The sequence below is a fragment of the Macrosteles quadrilineatus genome, unplaced genomic scaffold (genome assembly GCF_028750875.1).
Source record: "Macrosteles quadrilineatus isolate MER2022 unplaced genomic scaffold, UCM_ALF_1.0 Scaffold_4__1_contigs__length_99947679, whole genome shotgun sequence".
NCBI lineage: Eukaryota > Metazoa > Arthropoda > Insecta > Hemiptera > Cicadellidae > Macrosteles > Macrosteles quadrilineatus.
In genome coordinates, this window is record NW_026542597.1 from 23,015,706 (window position 1) to 23,038,420 (window position 22,715).

The window sequence follows — 22,715 nt, forward strand, 5'->3', positions numbered from 1 at the left end:
TTTATTGAGTACGTAGTTATATAGTTTACATTATTATTTAGCCGCTTTAGATATATAGTTTGTCTTCAAGATTCATTTAACTGTGGTGTCATTCTTGTGCAATATGCATCTACTTATATATAATTCAACTTTAAAAATCTTTGTACAACTAAATCTAGAGTTCTACTGGACCGATTAATTAATTAGTGGGTCATTGGAAACCTTAATTTATATTAATTTATATAGTTTTAATTTATATTAATTTATATAGATTTGCAAATAATTATGAACGTTTTTAGCGAATTAATAAATACAGTAAATAAATTAGACTAACACTTTGTAAAACTTGATGAGAACAGCACTAACTATGTCGTAACACTACAAAACCACAGATAGGAATGAGCGTTTCCGTCGTTTATTTCCCTACTCCTAGAGAGAGTGTTGGAATTTTTACCATACAAATGTTGCAAGAGAGGGTGATAGTGTGAATTATAGGTATTCCTTGGTCCATCGGCCGGTGCCTAGAGGGGTGATGACCCACGGACTAGGGTTGGGGCTGATGACTCACCGAGCCAGGTATAAAGTGGTGGCAAATGACACAAATCCTAGAGTGGTGGCAAATGACACTGGTGGCAAATAACACATATTCGAAATCAAGGATCCCCATTCAACCGGTTTTGGTTGTTTACAACTGGACGGCGGAGTCTTCTTCCCACTGGATGCCCAAACGGGAGGAGAAATCGGAGAAATGTTGTTGTAATTTGGCAATGGTTGTCCCTTTAAACCGGTCAGGGGCCTTGTTGCGACACTGCCACGGTCGCGGGCGGGGCTCGGACCCGCGGCCTTCAGAAGCGTGTGGGTGTGGACCCGGGGATTCGGCATATCCTCAATACCTGCATATATTATATCTACTTGTATCACTGATGTAGTCGAGCATGGGAAATAAATTAATCTTTTTAAAATACAACGTAAATACTCTCTAGCCAGTGACAGAAAATGTTTTTTAACCTGTGGATTTGGGATACCTACCTGGTTGGAAGATTTTCCCGATACACTATTACGATAACTGTTTTTCTAGTTGAAATGGTGTATCTATCTACAAAACCCTGCTTAGGATTACGTTGGTTTGATTAGTTCTGATTACATAACGATCCGCTGTCCAGTCTTTTGTTTTATTCGCGTAAAAAGAGTGCCTCAATATTGAAAAGTTCCCCGATTGATTCATTTAAGTCACGGATTATTTTATACATGCGAAAATCTTGTGCGAGTGGCAAGACTAAACTCAAATTGTAGACTACACGAATGCATTACTAAGTATTTAGGGAAATGAATTGTTCGATAGTATTTTTTTCAATGTCATGATATATGACCAGAAACCAGGCCAAATCTTCAAATATGACGTCGTTAAGATATGTAGCATGGAAACCTTTTTATCGTAAATAAAAATTGACACTAAAATTCCTATCCTTCCATCATTGAACCTTGACTAGCGAAGGTGGAAGAAAATCAAAGAATTCTTGACAAGAAATGGATGCTGCAAAGTCAACTTCCGAACAGCTTCATTCTGCGCCCGTCCCTGAACATGCAGTGGGATTATTTTGCCAAGAGGGCGAAACTTGACAGCGTGGAGAAAGTGTTGCAGCGCAGGATACAAATGTATCTGTATCTAGGTATGACGCAAGCGACATCTAGGCCGCGACCCAGATTGGAACTTTCCTGAGTTACCCCACCGTCTCCGTCACCGATCAGGTGTTCAGGACTACGTAGTACCCGTAGTACGTGGCCAATCAGATGGATATCGGGGTGGAAAAAAGTGTATCGGTCAATGAAATCTATATGGAACAGGTGTAAAATAAATTGGCACTACGGAAATTGTGGGGTCTTCCGAAAAGATTGGGTCCTCTGTTAGAAGGCCCACAATTTCTTCTTCCCCACAACTCCCTATAAGTTCTAATGGGGACAAACCTTGATTTGGAGAGTATTATGAAAGTACAATACTATTTTATGCGTGGTTGAGAACTGTAAATTGAAGAATTGTATATTTTACGTCATTGGCGAGTTATTTACTGTCTTGGGAAAGTAAGTGATGTTTGATTTTACCCTTATTGTTTGAACTACATTTTACAACAGAGGTTAAAAGGTCAGACTAGTGTTGAATTACAGTAGTTATAGGTGTAATATACAGGCATCTGAGCTTGTGGACAATTTTAGAAATGCAAAGAATTCAGCAAATTACCCAATACAAACGTAAATTGTCCTAGATTAACGGCGGAGTCTATAAAACATTCAAATTGCAATAATTAATCGGGTAGGTAAACGTGGTTAACACAAATGTCTACTATTTTTTAACCAGTCTCATTTCAGAAAAATAACACTATGTAATGTTTTGAGGAGTTCTTTAAAACTTCCACAAACTTCAATGATGCCTCAATCCATAAACTGTCAGGGAGACTGTTGAGGTCTCAGTTTTGAGGTTATCTCATTTTCCCACGACACAAATGACGCGGAGGCAGCGGCGAAGAAAATGATGCGAAGATTCTTACCGCGTCAGTGAAGATCATTTTTTATCCGCGGTTACACGCCTAGCAGAGCTACCGAAATCGGCGGTCGTGTTGAGGTTACCGTGAACATTGATATAGTTATTACTGTTTGTAAAATGTAAAAACTATTGAATACTGTGGTGGATTTATGGAACCGGCTAGAACAACATCGTCGGTTAGAAAATTTTCTAGGTGCAGTACGTTAGATTTTTTTGCGATTTTGCTGTTGGGATCTACTGAATTCAATGATGGGTTATATTGGGGAGGCAAATCTCATACCAGGTATTTCTGGAATGTTTAATTAATTGCTGAGGATTCTGTTGTTCAATAAACCACCCAGAGTGTAGTCTGTACGATGGAACCTGCCCCCTTACCGTCACCTGAGGTCTTGGAACAGGTCCAGGTAGTCGGAGGGTAGGGAGACAAGTTATATCACAAAGAGTATATTAACAAACTACAACGGAACACTTTAGTCATGAAAATGTCAAACACCCCGAATGAAACGTATAATTTAATACTTGTCTCCAAAACAACTCGAGACACGACAGGTAAAATACGACAATCTAACCATATTGAACAAAATATCAAAAAAATTCCATTTGCCAAAACCGACAAATTTTAAACCGTTGTTTAAACACTCAACACGGTATCCTACAGATGATAAGTGTAGGTGGGGGCGGCCTTGGATGCACTGTTGGCTCATAGTTGGTATTGGCCAACTGTTGTGAAGTGTGTCAGTAGGACAACCAACTACACTACTACCACTCTCTATAGTACACCAGCCAACAGATCTCGTCTCCACCCCTAGTTGGGAAACTTGCTCGAACTGGCCTTACACCAGAAAAGGCCACAAGACTACCGTGTAGGGATTTGTACCATCGGCGTCATTAAGACGATTTATCAGAACTACACGGTTAAATATTACTAATTATTACTTCCATCCCCTTCTACATAGTAAATGGAGAATGTATAGTTTTCATTAAATTTTTCGAGTTTTAGTTTTTTCAGGTGGAAATGTCCGTTTTGTGCCCTCTGAACCACAGTGTGTGTGGGAATATGTATAAAGCTACAGGCACCTGTAGTTCAATTTGACGAAATATACACTGTGATATACACTGTATACAGTATGTATTCATACAAGAAACTTATCCAAACCATCAATTATGACGCAGTTGCAAAGTGACAATCATTCTATTATCAACACGTTATATTCCAAATCAACGAAACCCCAAATATCCCGAAATGCTTTTGAACTCCAACGGCAACAAACAACATTGCCACAGTCCTAAATGGGCATTGTTCCTTAAAATAGTACGAAAACCCCGGTTTCGTTTTGTGTATTAAATTGGAGGACTTGAATTGATGCCGAGGAAAATGAAAGTGTTTACCGAAGTGTATCCTATCTGTATAACGCCCAAATAACCTTGGCATCGGCGTGGTGGAATGGGGTCGCAATAGGCTGCACACTTTTTGAATATTTAGAACAACTAAGCGTAAATTTGAATTTTCCAAAGCATAGATTAAGCCATAAATGTTGGATTCACTTACACACATAAATTCTCCCAAAACGAAATTAGCTATCTGATATTTATGTTAAACAATACATTTTACGATATGGAAATAAATATCCGACCTTTTGTTATGGTAATTTCCGGATAAGACGGAATATTTTATGTAAAGTAGATCGAAGGTCTGACTTGGCGAGAGTGCTGTTTAGCTTTATTTTAATATTTGCAAACCTTGATTTGCATTGAAGTATGGTTAAAATTATGTTTTGGGAGTGTTGGGAAGCAGTAATCGCAAACTAAAGACAAAAATCACAATAAGCTATCGAATTATAACACTCATACAAGTACAAACATGAACTAAAACCCCAAGTGTGACAATCAAAAATAAACATCGTCAAAATATACAAGGATGTAAACAGCACTTCATAAAGTAACGTAAATATGTCTTTAGTTTTGTTCAAGGCAAATTTCAAAAGATTAAAGAAATTACAAATCGCTTCGAGGTACGTGGCAGCCGGAAGTAGAACTAATGTAATATCCGTATCCGCATACAACCGGAACACGTCAACACGTCAAAGATTGTAAGCTGACTTCACGCTCGGATTCAACCATTGAACAACAAAGATGAACTAACAACCGTTGAACGCGTAGAAACTAGAATCCCAATAAGAAAGTAACAACGGTAATTGGTGTTATTTGACTATAATCGCCCCACAAATGTTCCTAACCCTTGGGCAATGTTGGTCTCGGTAGAAATTATAGTTCTTTTTGCGTGCAACCATTTGCCTCGGGCTTGTTTGGTGCATCAGATGCACGTTTCTGTTGGGACGGCTTAAAGTGATTATGTACGATTTTTTACATGGCTACAAATGAATTTCCATTAGACCCGAGTGGATTTAATGAGAAAAAATCTTCAATTGAAGATTAGCAAGTTCAGGATTTGCGGATTTTATACAACGTGAATTTCCTTGTTTGGATTGTGAGGGACTGGACTTATGCCAAATTCAGATTTGCATCCTCTCAAGGATTTGGAAGGACCTTTTCTATAAAAGGAGTGTTTCTTTGAGGCCATGCAGTTACAGTGCGTTCAAACAGCCGTGGCACCTGAGGGATTAGGAGACCCCAAGCCATTAGTTGCCACCAGTTGCCACGGCTGTTTGAACGCACTGTAAATGTATAAATGGACATGATCGTATGTAAACCCTTCATATAAAAACTGGTGGTACAGGAAATAATCCAGAGCACTTATTTCAGGACCTACTTCATGAAATACTGACGCCTGGTGGAATCTTCATTTTTCAACCTTTCACCACCACACTCACGTCAGAATCCTTCCCCTACTGTCACGATTTGTTAGCCAAGCTAATGTGTGAGGGCGAAGGCCCAGTGGGGCGAGTACCTTAGTCGGTCACGACGCTGACTAGGCCAAGGCGACAACCTCTCGCTGTTGCATCAACCTAGGTGGCAGGCGGCATTGGCAAGGCTGTAGAACGGAATGTCAAACACTGGAGTATTTAAAATTTAAAGGGAAGCGTTCGCTGGTTTCTACAGATTCCTGGTGGTTTTTAAACGGAAGCGTTTGATGGTATCTTGGGATTCCTGGTGGTTCTCAAGTTTAAAAGGAAGCGCCTGCTTCTGGTATCCGATTTTTAAGTAGTGTCTTATAGGACGGAAGTTTGAATTTTTTTAGAAAAAAAAAAAAAAAAACTTATAGAAGTTGAGTAGCCTAAGCAAAAAGTTAAGAAAACGTGCATTTTCCATTCATATTGTTTTAAATTTCCACCCATTTAATCCGTTGTGATTATTTTAACTTTCTTCAAGAACTGGTGCACCTATTATTTTATGGAAGTTGGAATTGTTGGTAGCCCACTTCTTTCTCCACACAGATACTCCTTTGATAAAAACCTAGGTCTCCCTATCCCCATTTTCCGAGATGTACAACTTGAAAAGCGACCTGTACAAGCTTAGATGTATTCGACATAAACAATTTCATCAATTTATTCAAATATAACAGCGCGTTGACAAAATATTGAATTGGTCGTAAATCTGCTCATCAAGCTGAAGTACATTTTAAAATCCAATGTCAAATTCGATTGGACTAGAAACCCCCTAGTGTAGGCCTCGTCCCAATAGAGTGGAATTACAACTTTGCGAACTCAATGGTCGTGATAAACGACCATATTGGCGAATCTTTTCGTCACAACCATGAATTCCGTCTCTACCACCGTCATGGATTGAACCGTCAAATCTAGTGTAGAAACATTGTCACATACATTTTCACCACCACCATGGCAGGATTGTAACATTCCATATTCCTACACGTTCAGCTCGTAGATCAATTCCTCCGGGCCGAGATGAGAGACCCTCGTAATGACAATGATCACTAGCGCATGACGTCATAAACAGCAGGTGGGGGTGGTGCATGGGTGGAGGGGGGGGGGGCTCGTGCCTCTCGATACCACAACATTGATGAGCGATGAGCCCCAGTCGATATCATGTGAAAGTTTGCGTGGGTTACCAAGAAATAAGGAAAAATTGCGTAGGCTACAACCGAATGACGAGGGAGTTTTGGTTAAACATTTCTTGTCGAACAGTAATTTCGGTTTAATCTATGTCCAAACAATAGTTAGTAACCAGATAAGTCTTGGTAAACAGATAGGTCGTGTGACGATATTGATAGCAAACAAACATAGACTGAGTAAACAAATGTTGACGTATCAAGTGTTACTTGTAACAAGGTATTTTTTATGACGTAAATAATACGGGACGTCAAGTGAGTAGGCCTACCTCGCTCTACTATTCTTTATTTGTAAGTCAAGAACACGAACATAAACATTATACATTGTAAAAGTCTTAATTAATGTGGCATACAAACTGGAAACGGCTTTAGGTTCACTCCATCAATACGTTTTGTTTTTACATACATTAAAATAAGCCTAACCTTTGTGTGTTCGATAAATCACTACAATAAACCGGAACAATTTTACTCGAGCCGATTTGAGGTCAAAACATTCCGACGAACCGGCCAAATTGGTTTCTGAAAACGATAGACCTTTGTCAGGTGGAAAGCCCACGTAATTAGTGAGACTTCCTGAAACACGTGACGTCACAGCGGGTCAAGGTAACAGCTGATCGTGGTCGATGCGCACTAGCGAACTGCGCAGGTCGGCCGGCGCTGCCAACCTCGCAACGACAAAAATCGTTACCGCTTTGTTTACATCCATACACGTGTGTTCAACTTACGTAACCGCTTCGTAAATACGTCCACACACCGCGATAACATATGACGTAGGGATTGTTGAAACGATTGTTGAAACTAGAAACACGAATGCGCAGTTTAAACAGGATCCGTGGTAAACATCTGTTTAGAAAGCAGCCGGCGCTGAGATTCGGCGAATAGACGCACTGGCTACTTGGTTTGCATTCATGAATTCTTTATGACATGGAATTGGGCACCGGACACTTCAGTCGCGTCCAAGGTGATATAAAGTGTGAAAACGTTCGAATCCAACACCAGAAGGAAATCTGAGACAATCCTTCATGGTTTGAAAATAAGTTTAGACTAAATAATAATACATACATCGATCAAGAGTATTCGTAGACAATGACAAAATTTTAAGATGGATCTGTTTTTGAGTTAAAAGGGGGGTTTTGAGTTTGAGGGGGTAGAGGACTGAGTTAAAAAGTGTTTCAAAACCGAGTATACGTCACAACACGGGACCCATCCAAAAGGATGACGTAAAGGGAGCCTACTGATGCTTTGGCTCTACCTAGCCGATGCCCAAAACTGAATTACTGATGTGTTATCTGACATGACCAGTTGTTGCTGTTGCTGAGGGTGAGTAACAACGCTGCTGCGAAGACACCCATGTCCTTGGCACGAGATGCGCGTGGGCGCGAGTCCTTGGTCGATCATGCGCGTGACGTAAGCGGAAACACCTATACTACAACCTTGGCAACATAGCTGCGCACCACGCAAACTTACTGCGCCCTGGCTGTATGACATGTGCAGATGTCAGCTGAAGAATCGGTCAGGGCAAATGACTACCAAAAAGATTCTTTGTTGCCAAATAGCTGCCGAAGATCCTTCGGCTTCTTCACTTCACTTCAGTACTTTACTCAGTAAAACTACTTTATACTGTAGAGGTGTATACAAATTTTCGGTTGTATGCTTTGACCCAAGTTAGTTTGACAATGTACTGCGTAAAATAACTTTGTTTATTTTCGTAACTCACCGATGGAGGGGAAAAAATCAAACATGGATTAAAATTGAGAAATGCATTGGAGAATGTGTGTACAGTATGTAGTACACGTCTCATCAAAGTGGTTGAACTACCCTATAAGTTACAACATTCTTACCTTACAAACATATCGTTGAACCTAAAAACCCGTCATATAATTGATACTACACTAAACTTGTCATACGCGGTTCAACCAAAGGTCGTCCTCTTGTTTACTGTTTTGTTTTTGTCGCAACGTCAACGCCACTTATCTCAATACAAGTTCGGTTTGAGGTCGTGGCGTAGTTGTGAGGAAAACAGCTGTTTGCTGTTGCTAACCGGCAGCAGGTTGGCAAACCTAACTGCGAAAATAATTTTTAAACCGGGTCCAAGGCTGAGTTATGTAACTCGCCGGCCGGCTCAGTATTGATTTAGAAGGCTTCTCTTGCTCTTTGTTGTGCGTGTCTCTAAATACAGTAACTTACTCACTTTGTGTCGAGGGAACTTATATTTCAGTGAATAAGCATTTTACTTTCCCCGATCTGTAGGAATTGAGTTATTCATAGTATTGGTGGGAAGGTGGAGGAGTTGTTTGAAAATAACAACTTTTCATAGTTTTGAAGTTACTCCTGAATAGAGTTATTGAGTAGTGACAAAAAGGTTTACATATACAATTTACAACCAAATATCTTAAGGTATAATAGAGACGAATTGAATAAAGGTTGAGTTAGTTTGTGCCAACTAGGGACAAAACGAGTTTTTGGCGTAGGGTTTGTAAAAGTTACATTTACATATCAAATACGTAAATACAAAGTTTACGTAGTGTAAACGCATTTTAGTGTGGAAGTTTGAGCAAAAACACAGTGTACTGATATATTCATACAAGTTTTGTGTATGTAAAAGTTACAGTAATCGAGTAAAATTACAGTACGTTAGTTTTAAACGCGGACAAAAATTATTCCACCTAAATAAAGACGATGCAACTTATTCTATAACAACTATGGAAAATCAACAAAAGACCAAAAATCGTGAAGGAAACCCTGTGATAAAATCAATGTAAGTTCCACGTTTCCATCTACAAACCGGTGACGTGGTACGACATATTGGTACTATCATTGACTATAGAACTACAAGATGTCAGCCCTATGGTACCTACCTCGTGTCCAGGAGGGCAGATGACAACGTCCACCTCATCCACGTCCGTATCGTGTTGTTTCACCTCCCCAGTGACCTCTCGTCCGTTGAAGGTGAGGTACACCCTTTGTCCTGGCTTGAGCACCACCGAACCAACACTCTGAAACCCCGGACCGATCAGTTCCGAGTCCAACAACACAGCGATGGCGCGAGTATCGTCAAACCGCACCGAGTACCTGGCCTCTCCTTCCTCCTTGGTACTCTTGACCGCGTGGATGACCGCTGAATGAAGCAGCCCGTCCTCTCTAGGTGCGACCACTCTGGTCCCGATAATGGATCTTTTAGCGAGACGTTTACCTGTCGACATTCTACAGTCCGTTACACACTTAAGTCCACAAACACTAAACGAAAAGTCTACTGAACACCGAAACACAAACGGTTTAAAAAAGTTCCACTCGCGGAATCGAATTTCACAAACGCACTGATAGAACCGTAGGTGACGTGGTTCAACGCGAAATGCATATTAAAACAATAAAATGTTAATCCTCGCGACCGGCACAAACAAAGGAAGTGACGACGACGAGTGACGTGCGATGTTTCCTCTATCAGCTGCGACTACCGACTGTCAGCTGGCGGCCCCTGCACAGCTGTTGGATCACAACAAAACCACGTGACCGCCAGCTCGACGCTGATTGGTCCGCGGCTGACCTACTTGTCCCCCACCACCGTGCGCCCGGCCGTAGCCTAGCTCCCACTACCGTTACCCTGTCCCACTTTTGGCTGCGAACGTAAGTCTTTCGGAATTTCATATTTAGGTTGCCTAATTTCGCTGTAAACAAAACTGATAATATGGTAAAAGGTGGGAAATGTTGTGCTGCGTTTGCTATAGATATAGTAAACTGGAATAAATTGATGACCTATGGAATGCGATGACCTATATAGTGGACCCTTGGCACTGTGCCATTGCACCAGTAGTTGATGTTATCGATAAATAAAGTGGACGTCACTGGCTGTTTATTGCAAATTTTGTAAGAGAATTAGCCTCAAATTAATCAAAAATATGTTCTTCTGTTCTGGCTATTCAAATCAAAAATATGTTCTTCTGTTCTGGCTATTCAGACGAGTGTTGAGTTGTTTGACAACAAATAGTGTGAATAGTATTGAAAATGGAGGCGTACAAAATTGAAATCAAAAATCACAAGTAAACCACTAGGAATCAAGTATAGTTAGTTTCAAAAAAAAAAAATACCATCGCGCTTCTTGTTTTTATTTCTCCTCTTGGAGTGGATAAAAATAAAATATCAAGCAAATATGAAAATGATATAATATATTATACAATTACATAGTCATTAATAGGATGTTAACAAACGTGATTACAACAACGTTATTACGTTATTGCTGAATACTTGCTGTGCCTATACTCTCTTTACACGCTATAAAGCTGGTAAACTTTTAACTTCATAGTTGCAGAAAACAGAGACACAAAGAATGGTGGTCTGTGACAGAGATTAGTAGACAACTTTAACATAAAATATTGAGCACTCGTGCTAAATTCACACTGCTACTCATTTTAACAGTGTGTTGTTTCACCATAATTTATATGATCGATGGTAAAATGGTCGTGATCTTCAGAAAACACACCCTGATAATGATTGAATGATTTTATTGTAAAACATCTTTATTCAGTTACTGATTCATGGTTGCATGTTTTGTGGTCACACTCACACAGGGGTGGCGACAATCGTACGTTATGCACTATTATGTATGACAGTGTTTCTTGGAACTATTTTAATAATTGTTTTCTGCATTGAATGTTGAAACACTTAACTCGCTCTTAAATATCTGAATTTTTAAACTCAGGTCTAACTGAATAATTACTCACCTCTTATTGTGTTTTATGAGGATGTTTAGCATATAACATATTTTTACATGGTAATACCAGGTAATACCTCATGATTGAGGATGTCACTCTGTGTTAAGCCTAAATAACAAAATATACTGTAGTACGAATAGATTTACAATGAAAAAGAACATGTAATAGTATAGTACTTAACTCACTGTCGTTATTTAATTTAAAAAAATAAGATTTATTTTTTAATACTTCCATATTTTATACTGTCTATACATTATCTGGTTTCCAAAGGCCTGTATACTGTAGACAAACTGGTTTATAGGACTGACCAAATATTTAAGTTTAATACTAATGATTGTGTATATAATATATATAATTCGTATCCACTCCATGACTAATATTAGATCAAACGTAACTCAAACTAAATTTTAACAGATCAATCTCATTTTACCAAGCATGGCCTCCACCTCAACAATGCTGGGAAGAATGAATTAGCCCACACTGTTATTTGTAGTGTTGCAAGCTGGCAAGCCCAAACAGATCTCTCATCTCATAAAAACAATAAACCAGCTAAACTAACCAAGGTAAACCCCAGCCGTTCTATTTTAGCAACTGATTCAAACACCATAAGGAATGCTTTTTTAACAACATTAAAAACAAATTTGAATGTAGAAGACATCCAAATAATGGAGGGTAATATGAGGGATGCAATTCATAGGTATCAGACTGATGAGAGTGTAGCTTTTTCACACTGTGTATCGTCAGACTTCTCTGACGATAAGCAAATGAGCAGAGGTGTGGCTCTCGTTTTTAGAGAAGAGTTTGGTAAGCCCTGTCAATCTGATTACTGTTATGAAAACCTCACATTCCAAAAAACCCAGTATGGAGCTACAGTATATAGCCTTGTCACCAAGCCCAGATACTACCTTAATGCAAATAACTTTCCGCAATATAACAGCTTGTATGATGCCGCTTTTTCACAACTAACAGAAGATTTTAAAACAAAAAAGCTAAAAACACTCATCTGTTCACCGATGGGCTGCTTCCGGGACCGGATTACACCTGCTCATTTTGCTGAAAATATTAAAAAATTCCAGCAAAATACCGGCGCTTCAATCATTATTGTAACATACAAAAACAGCTTCAAGTACCTGGGAAAAAAACAGCTAGATCGTATGACACAACCCAACCTGAAGGCACCATATGATACATCACAGCATCCAACTACTGCAGACCAACCCCCAACTCTCACACAACAGTTAACGCCTCCTACTCAGCCATCATCTCAACATCAACTGTCTCTTGAAAAAAATGAAGAGTCTGTGAGTGCTTGCAATAATGATAAAAGTTCCATGATCTCAGATGTGTTGAGTGAAAGCAAAAGCTCCAAAAGTGAATCACATGTCAGTGTAGGAAGTAGTAGTCCTGTTACTATCAACAACCTGTTAAATTCTAGTATTAATAGTAATTTTTTAGTAATAATAAGTTAGACAACCATCACAATAAACCATCACATGATATTGATAAAACTAAGATAAATGAATTCAGTATTTTTCACCAAAATATAAGGGGTTTTAAATCAAATGTTGATTCATTAGAGATAACATTAGCTGAAATAGATCCAAATGTAGTCGTGTTGAGTGAGCACAAACTGACTCAAACATCCATAGAGAGAATTAATATTAAAGGGTACAACCTAAGTGCACATTTTGCTCGCAGTAACAGCCGTGGTGGGGGGGTAATCATTTTATCAAAAACTTTTATTAAATCAAAAGAAATCATTTTAGAAGAAATAAATCATCTATTATCTGAAACAACATTTGAATGTTGTTTAGTAGAATTTCAAAAGATACTACCGCCCAAAAAATCTAAATTTTTGTTAGTTGGCCTATATAGAAATCCTATTAAAAAAACTGAAGTAGAATTTATTGATAAAATAAATATTTTGTTGGGAATACTTTCTCAAAAATACCAACACATAGTATTAATTGGTGATATAAATATCAACATGATGAATTTTGAGGATGGTAATAGAAATAAACTTAACAATGTTGTTCTTGCCAATGGTTTCCAGTCAGTTGTTAATTTTCCCACAAGAATTACTGAAACAACAAAAAGCACCATAGATAATATTTTTACTAATATAAATAATGCCTATTTCGATGTAATTGGTTTCAATACTCAGCTGTCAGACCATGATGGTCAACTCTTTGTAATAAATAGTAAAAATGATAGTCCTGATAATGCTGTATATCTTGAATATTCTAGGAACTTTAGCACTGCAAATATAGATCACTTTATTGAAGTTCTTAGCCTTGAAACTTGGCTTAATGTATTTTTTGCTCCAGTTGAGTCAAAGTATGATGTATTTCACCAAACTTTTATGTATTATTTTGAGTTGTGTTTTCCTAAGAAATTATGTAGAAAATATAGACATAGAAGCAGGTGGTTTACTGAAGAGCTAAAGATTGAAAAACAATCAATTATTGAGTTTGCTAACAATGCTAGAATGTTAAAAAGCAAAACCATGTACAAACAACTAAGACAGAAGAATAAAATGTTTAGAAATAAGGTTACAGCTGCAAAAAAACTATATTATCAAAATAAAATAAACAACTCAAGTAACATGAATAAAACCAGCTGGCAAATTATTAACTCTGAAGTCGGTAAGGCAAAAGCAGATAACCACATTACTAGTGTTCATATTAACAATCAATGTTGTTCAGACCCTTATGTTATATGTAATTCATTTAACAATTATTTTACAGATTTGGTTGACACAAACATTGTTCCTAATTTGGATTCACTTGTTGGGGATATAAAGGACAGTGTAAAAGTAGTTGAGTCAGATTATATAATTCCAGGTTTTCATTGTATACCTGTTGATGAGAAAGAGATAGACGAAATAATAAGTCATCTTAAAAACTCATTTAGCACCGGCTATGATGAGGTCCCTGTGGTGCTCATCAAAAAAGCAAAATTACTCCTCAGAAAACCTATAGCTCATTTAGTAAATTCTTCCTTTGTATCAGGCATTTTTCCTGATAAACTAAAAATTTCTAAATTAATTCCACTATTCAAAAAAGGAGATAGATATGAATTATCAAACTACCGTCCAATTGCTCTGCTTCCGGCCATGTCCAAAATATTTGAGAAAGCCATGTACAACCGTTTATATAGCTTCCTGGAAAGTAATCACCTTTTTGAGGACTGTCAACATGGATTTCGAAGTGGTAGATCAGTTGTGACAGCTGCTACAGAGTTTTTAGAGTCAGTTATTGATTGTTTAGATGCAAAACAAAAGGCTCTTGGCATTTTCATGGATTTAACCAAGGCATTTGACTCTATAAACCACAATCTACTTTTAAATAAATTGTCAAGCATCGGAGTAAAAAATAAATCTCTTCAATGGCTAGAATCATACATTTGTAATAGAAAACAATTTGTAGAAACTATCCAATTCAATAATCAAATGAAAATTACTCACAAGTCAAAAATTAGAACTATTAAACATGGTGTACCACAGGGATCCATCTTGGGTCCCCTTCTATTCATTTGCTATGTTACAAACCTACCAGGGCTGACTAAATCTAGCAAACTTTACCTTTATGCAGACGATGTAAATCTTACAGTTACCGCTAATTCTGAAGAGGAAATTGAAAAGACAGCTAATGCTAATCTAGATATACTTTCAAATTTTTTCCAAAACAATCAGTTACTTTTGAATCCAGATAAAACAAAGTTCATAAATTTTGAGACCCGTCAGACAAGACTTTCAATTAATCCTTCACTAGAAATTAATCAGAAACCTATTGAAGAATTAGAAAATATTAGATTCTTAGGATTTGAAATTGACAAAAATTTAACTTGGAATTCTCACGCAAACAAAGTAATAAAAAAAACTGTATCTGGTCTATTTGCATTAACTAGATTAAAAAATCTTCTTGATCAAGTAACATTAAAATCAATATACTTTTCGTACATACATTCTGTTATTTCTTTTGGAATATCTCTGTATGGCGCTACATCTATCAATCAACTTGGAAACAATCCTAAAATTACAAAAACGAGCTATAAGAATTATTTTGGACCTTGACTCGAGAACTTCAAAAGAGCATTTTAGATCATTAAAAATAATGACAGTATATGGATTGTACATCTATGAAACAGTTCTATATGTTAAAAACAGATTTTCTCAATTGGCGTTAACTGGTGAACACCACCACTACAATACCAGAAACAAAACCAACATTGCTCTAAACCGCCACAGATTAGAACTTTACAGTAAAAAACCAAGTTATACCGGCTCCAAATTTTACAACAAAATTCCAAATGAAATTAAATTGGCAAAAAGCATGGTCGAATTTAAGAGGGGTCTTAAAACATTTCTCATCAACAAGGTATTGTATTCCCTTGATGAACTTTAAATTTTTTAGAAGGAGCATTCATTTGTAATTTGTATAAACTTATGTTAGATTTTAAGAACTTTGTATCCATAGAATATAACATTGTAATATAAAAACATTTAAGAGAATGACACTATTCATGTACTTTGTGCTTCAATGAATAAAGAAATATTGAATTGAATTGAATTGAATTGAATTTTTCACAGATTTGTTTCATCGAACACAATATGCAGTACTCCCAGCATGCTCCAGTGTAGGAAATGTTTCCCGGCATTCCCTGCGCGAGAGAGCGTGAACAATTAATTTAATTCCCACTCTTACTTTCCTCATGTAACGTTTCCATGTTGCGGATAAGCAATTATTTGATTAAGCTAATCGGTTCTTGGGACTATTTTATTACGCACGAGCAAGTTTACTGGCCGAGTAATTGAGGGAATTTCTTGATGATTTAATTGCTGGACAAGTTTCTACGGGGAATATCGTTTCCATCTCGTCAGAAATCTCTTTACTTTTGTTGATGGTAGCGATTATGATAGAGATTACTTTAGTTTGATTACTATCAGGGAATAGTAGGCACGAATATTATAACAGAAACTGCATTAACAGACAAAAAGTGTAAACAAGTTGTATAATATTTTAAACAACAGCAATGAAAGATTTGATTTTTCATAAATCCAAGGTTTTATATTTCCATATTGGGGTTGCTAACTACACCAATACAATAATCAGTTATTATTGGGTGTGGTTGAACCCACCTCCATATGGTAATAACCAAATAAATTAACAGCCACATTAAATTCCAACACAGAGAATTTATACAGAGAATTTTTTGTTCCTTGGTTGAAATAATGAATTTTTCACTGGCTCCAAACCCCTATTTTCCCCACTGAGCTAAAAAATACAACTTATGGCAACTCTGCTATAGAATCGCACCAGTAATTTTGTTAGGTTGGTACTAAACACAGGGGAATCAGCTCATTGCATTATGCATGTACAATCCCACAATCCTCTAGTTCTAATGTACTCAGTTTTATAATATTTCAAGTTATAATATTTTAGTTTTATATCTAGTGTATGCATTATAGTTCATGTGAGTACTTTGACAAATTTAATAGCTGAATAAACACAATTTCTCCATATAAATGGCATGTTCATTGGCAAATCTGTATGAAGCATAGGAAACCACCCCGTTTTAACTATACATATTTTTCATTAAAATAAGTCGTTTATTGTTAAATCGTCCTGTGTAACACAAACCTTTTTAAATGAACATAGAAATATTTGTTTGCTAACAGCAGACTTTAATTGGTTTTAGCCTTCTTAAAACCATAGTCTGGTGGTTTTGTCATATATGATCAGCTGTTTCTATTTCCATTGTTGTTTCCAGCTGTTTCAAACGTGTGTGTTTTGTACTAGTTTTATTGATTGTTGTTTTACCAGGTCTACCGACTGTGTACACTCGCCAGATGACAGAAAGTTATATGGTTATTAATAATGCACAAATAAAAAAATAGTAGACTTTATCCAAAGTATAGTATCGGTGTTTTTGTATTTGATAGCTATCGATCTGCTTAATTTAGACTAAAACGTGTATGAAGAAGTAGTTTACAGCTGTATTTAGATATAATAGTTTGAAACAAGATAACAAACTCTTGGACTGCCAACAAAAACCAACAACAGTGAATATGATAATGAGGTGAGAATGATTGTTGTTAACAGGAGAAGATGGTTAATTGTGTTCTTTGTTTCAGTCACTTTTGCTTTGTGTAAGCGAAGTTTCTTTGTGTTTAACCCAAAGAAGACTATAATTATTGTCATTTTGTTTGTAGTGTGTGTCAACAAGTCTTGGGTCTCGTATTTGAAGAACATTTGTATAAAAACAAACAAAGAAATTAGCACTATGGTACACGTAGTAGTGGTCAAAGAGTTTAAAACCATTATGGTTATTAGAACAATGTGTGCGTGTATTTTAACTAGTTTATTCCCGTTCATTTATATCTTCAGGAACGATCCTTTTGAACTAATTGTAAATTAAAATTGTTTGTTGAAAAACGTTGGTTAGAAGATAAAAATGTGTAAATGGTACCTACAGTAGATATTGGTTTAAATTTTAGAATTAGTTACAATATTAATGGATTAACACTGTAATGCACCTTTATATGAGTTGAGGTTACAGTACGTTGTTTTATCATTACCTTGTTAAATTTTAATAGTAGCAAATCTGACTCAATACAAACTTTGTACTTGTCTACTTTTTGCGTGCGTTATTATTATTTTAAAAATATAATATCTTTCAAAAGAAAACTTCAAAACACATCCGTTAAGAGAAAAATACTTATTCTTGGAAGACATACTTGAAATACTATACAGTGATAACTCATCTTGTTTAAGATCTTTTTTAAAATAACCTTACTTTTGTTTGTGTTACTTAGACTATTGAACAATTTGTAGCAATTCTAAACAATTCATTCTTTAAACAATTTCACTATTGATCCTTTTAGTTTTCTTCTTACATGACAATGCAATGGTTATTCTATTTATGTATAACAATTTTTATATAGTGGATAAATGTTATTGTCATAATCAAACTAGTTTCATAATTATTGGAAACCGCGTTGTAATTCTCGTGGTTATAAGGTAAATTTTTGATATAACTCGTATATCAAAAATAATTATTTAAACAAAAATAGTAATAAAAAACATTTACAACTATTTTGGAATAACTAATTTAATTATTTGTGACCATACCATACCAGAAATTTAATGGAATGTATATACTATTTATTAAAAGTAATTTTGAAATAACACCTAAAAATATTAAATTTATAATAATTTTCAACCAGTATATTTTAAAATATATGTTTTAGTTTTTTTTTAGGGACTAATATTTGATTTCCCAATACACTATAATCATCTAACTACTCTGCGTTTCTTTGTTGGCATGTAAAAATCTACAAGACCTAATCATAGAAATCAATATCACGCAATGTTTACATTGTGAGATACGGTCCAAACCCTTATCTGAAGCACGCAGGGCAGCGTCCTTGCAAGGTCACGTTATCAATGTGTGCCTTATCAGTGTCATTCCCATCAGCGGCCGTTGCCCTTCAGGCCGCTTCAAGGCCGCGAAGACAAAGGATGGGATAAATGATTTACACAGGCCACAGTGTAAAACTGTATTTACATAACATATTTACAACAATAAATAACGTTTATGTACAATGTCTTGTTTTCACTTCCCTGGAACAAAAAAGAAGATTTAAAGATTATTAGAAAACAAAATTTTATTGTAAAAGAGTTACTGTAAATTTAGAATATGTCTAAAAGAAGCTAAAGATTTATTTGTGCCTACCAATTGACCTGTATTTTTTTAACAACTATCAATTGCCTTAAATGATCCATTGACATTGACAATATTGGCATAATGCATGATATTTCATCGTACAAGCTTGTCTGAGGTACAAGGAAGTGACATTATTACGACTGGAATGTGAATAAATGCAACGAAATTAATAATCCTCTATTGTTTTAGTTATTTAAACTAACAATTTAGCTTTTTCTCTGTACAATTAATTTACTGTGTACGTCTTGAATTTTCACACATATCTTCTGCATTTGGCCTATTTTCTATGTATTTATAAAATTATAGAGAAATATCAATCAAATCCAAACCTACTTTTGGAACTACTGGGAAGCAAAAGAACAATAATTCAAGTCCATTGTTTGAGGTTGACTTGATATTTCTCAGATTAAAGACTCTAAAAATCCTGATCCCCTGATACTCGACATCCCAAACTCAACCTTCTAGATATGTTAGAAATGCGGATTTGATTAGTTGAAAGTCCAGCCGCTAGTGGCAGCATTCATCAGCAAACATTCAATTAGTTTTAGTTATGAGATTGCTCACTAGGGGCGCCACAGTACGGAGAACCGAGGACTAGTAACAGTTCACAACACAAGCACAAGAACCTCACTGCGTGCAGCACAGTACACATGTCCATTCCAATACCTGGCAATACACTTATTTTGGCAATACAAGACACAACAACGTAATATCTCAAAATAGCAACTCTTAAATATATTGTGAAATTTGTTACATTATTACTTTAGTGCCGAGGTTGAATTATTGTTTTAAAATCAGTAGCCTCCCTAATAAGACGTCTATCACATTCTGAAAATAAATAATTTAACAATTTCCAGTAAATAGTTGATTTTTTAATTATTTTCAATGATTGAAAATACTTGTATTAAAACACCATATTCAAAGATTGGTTAGATACTTTACAAGATATGCCTGTTATAGGCGTTATTCCTAAGTTCAATAAAACATTACTTACTTATTTAGATTTAGAACGTGGGAAGACCATACACAGGAGAGGGTGGTCCATAAGTAGGGGCAGGTGGACCATATTCTGGAGCTGGTGGTCCATAAGTTGGTGGTGGGGGAGGCGGTGGTGGCGGCGGAGGAGGTCCATATTCTGGAGCTGGTGGTCCATAAGTTGGTGGTGGTGGCGGTGGAGGTGGTGGGGGTGGGGGTGGTCCATAAGTTGGAGGTGGTGGACCATAAGTTGGAGGCGGTGGTGGTGGTGGCCCGTATTCAGGAGCTGGTGGCCCATAAGTGGGTGGTGGCGGTGGTGGCGGCGGTGGTGGTGGGGGTGGAGGCGGTGGTGGTGGAGGCGGTCCGTAGTAGGGGGCGGGAGGTCCATACGTAGGTACTGGAGGCGGCGGCGCGTATTGCCCGCATACCACCACTGCTAGAACGAGAAGCGCACCTACCTGCCACTGCAACAGAAACTATATCTGAAGACATTGCCAAATAATTATTTCTCTCAGATTGTATGAAGTTGTACAGGGTTGTGCAGTGTAGTTTTGTTGTTTTTTGGTTTCTCCATTGTAAGGAACATACCTTCACGTCAACCGTTAAACATTCATGGTGGCGTGAATAATTAAACAAAATAGTTCCGGAGCAGAGTTCCAGTTATTTGCGTTATTAAAATCAAACAAAGTTAATCATAAACAATATTTTGTCCTTTGTTATTACATACCAGAATCATAAAATTTATTCTAAATTACGACAAAAACAGTTACTAGACATCAGCCATCTCGAATAAAACCAGGATCATGTTCTCCAATATGATGGGAAGACTGTTTGCAGGAATGTCAAAAGCGTATACTTTGCCTTACATCGGTTACATTCAACATCTAAGCTATTATAAATTTTAATATTGAATTGTGATATTGGGACATCGCTTCGCCCCATAACAGCAAATGATTGTTGTTATTCGTTATTCCTGTCAAAAGTCAAACATCGGTCTCAGGTACGAGAGACGGCTCTCGGCTTTTCAAAGAATAATTGATTTAATTTGTATTAGTGACATCGACACAAATAAAACATAACTATTATTGTGGTGATAAAATTGTGGAGGCAGGTAATAGAATATGGGAGTATGTTTAATCTATGGTTTGCGATTTAAGGTGGTATCGTTGACTTGGACTATACACTTCTCAATTGAATATTACTCTCTCTACTGTACATAATCATTGTGTGAATCGACCACAAATCTCACTTTATATCAAATCAACACAATTGCTGTTTTATTGTAAAATTATCGGATTTAAAATGCATTTCGTATAATTAAACTGAATTATATGCAGTTTAACTGAATACTCTATTCTCGTACGTACTACGTACGCACAAACACCTCGTTAATTATTATAAGCCAATCATCGGTCTCAGGTAAGAGACACAACTTTCGGCTTTTAAAAGAATGAAATTTTTGTGATAAATGCATGTGGATGTGATTGATAAATGAAGGTGATGTAGTCTAGTACGAGCTACCAACAAATCACTGCGAGTGTCAACGGATAACAACGTATCTATGTGAAAGTACCAAGGCTTTGAATCTATAAAGTGTAATTTTAAATGCATAGCGTATTATATCTTTAGCTGAGGAAACTTTTGTTTAACATTTTTACGCAGTTTAAATTGTTAATAATATTAGTGAATAATTAAACAACGGTGGATTATGGAATGTCGATATTAGTGGCATCTAGCGGTGACGCGGCGAACTGAAGCGAACCTCGACCGTAGATACTCTAGCGGCGATGGAATCAACTATATAATCAATACAAATATTCACAACGAATATTTTAATGCGAGGTAATCCAGTAGCTAGATTTGTTCGATATCAATATACAGTATTAGAATCTGACAACGTGGAGATTTTTTGGTTAAAGCGGTTTCAACCCTTTAATATAATCATTGACTGATATAATTCTCCACGATGACAGACTGTATTATCTCCATTCCCAGTCCCATAATCATGGTTGTCCCTGTCGCTGCCCTTTTACATATGCATAAGCATGTGTTTTTCGCAAGCTCAAAGAGTAGGCCTATGCATTTTAGAATAATACGTGAAAAATAAATAATTGGTTGTGATCTATGGTAAGAAAGGTTCGAACTTCGAACTGATGTTTACAGATGTTATTCCAGTATTAAATAAATTGATTATTTATAGACATTTTGAACATTTAACAGGAAACCTGATCCGTAGATAACAAAATTGTTAAAAATAGTCACAAGCTGTATTACAATTGTTTTACAACAATTTAAAAACATTTGGACTAAACTTCATATTACAAAAATTTTAATATAAGATTGAAACAATCAATAAATTGTTTAAAAATCAGTTTTTTGCAGTATATAAAAATAAGTTTTAATACGAGTTTTAATTATTTTAAAACTATTTTAAAATTGTCTTATTCTTAGTTTTGTCATTTTTTTAAAAAACAATTGTCTAAAAAAATATTTAAATTGTTTTGAAAACTATTTAACAATTGTTTGTGTAGATATCAAAAGTACAGGTTTCAACAACGTTAAAATAAATGTTTAATTTGTTTGATTATTTATGTTTGATTAAACTTGAGATATTTAATCTTAATTAATTGGTTGGATCCCGTTTTTGGTCGTTTTTAAAATCGCTTGCATTTAATTTAGATATATCCTAGCTAAATAGGTTTTATCATTCATGTTTAAACAACAGCTTATACTATTTTAAATTTTTTGTTTGAAAATG

The 22,715-nt window shown here is 36.2% G+C and overlaps 1 protein-coding gene across 1 annotated transcript in view; it reads right to left on the reverse strand.

Annotated features, from left to right (window-relative positions):
* The window catches only part of LOC128991701 (zinc finger protein 395), a 63,338-nt gene extending 53,320 nt beyond the window's left edge, over window positions 1-10,018 (reverse strand). The window contains exon 1 of the mRNA XM_054414808.1: window positions 9,404-10,018. Within this exon, the coding sequence (XP_054270783.1) occupies window positions 9,404-9,748 (345 nt within the window). The 5' untranslated portion in view covers window positions 9,749-10,018. The remainder of the gene's footprint in view (window positions 1-9,403) is intronic.
* Window positions 10,019-22,715: the final 12,697 nt, after the last annotated feature.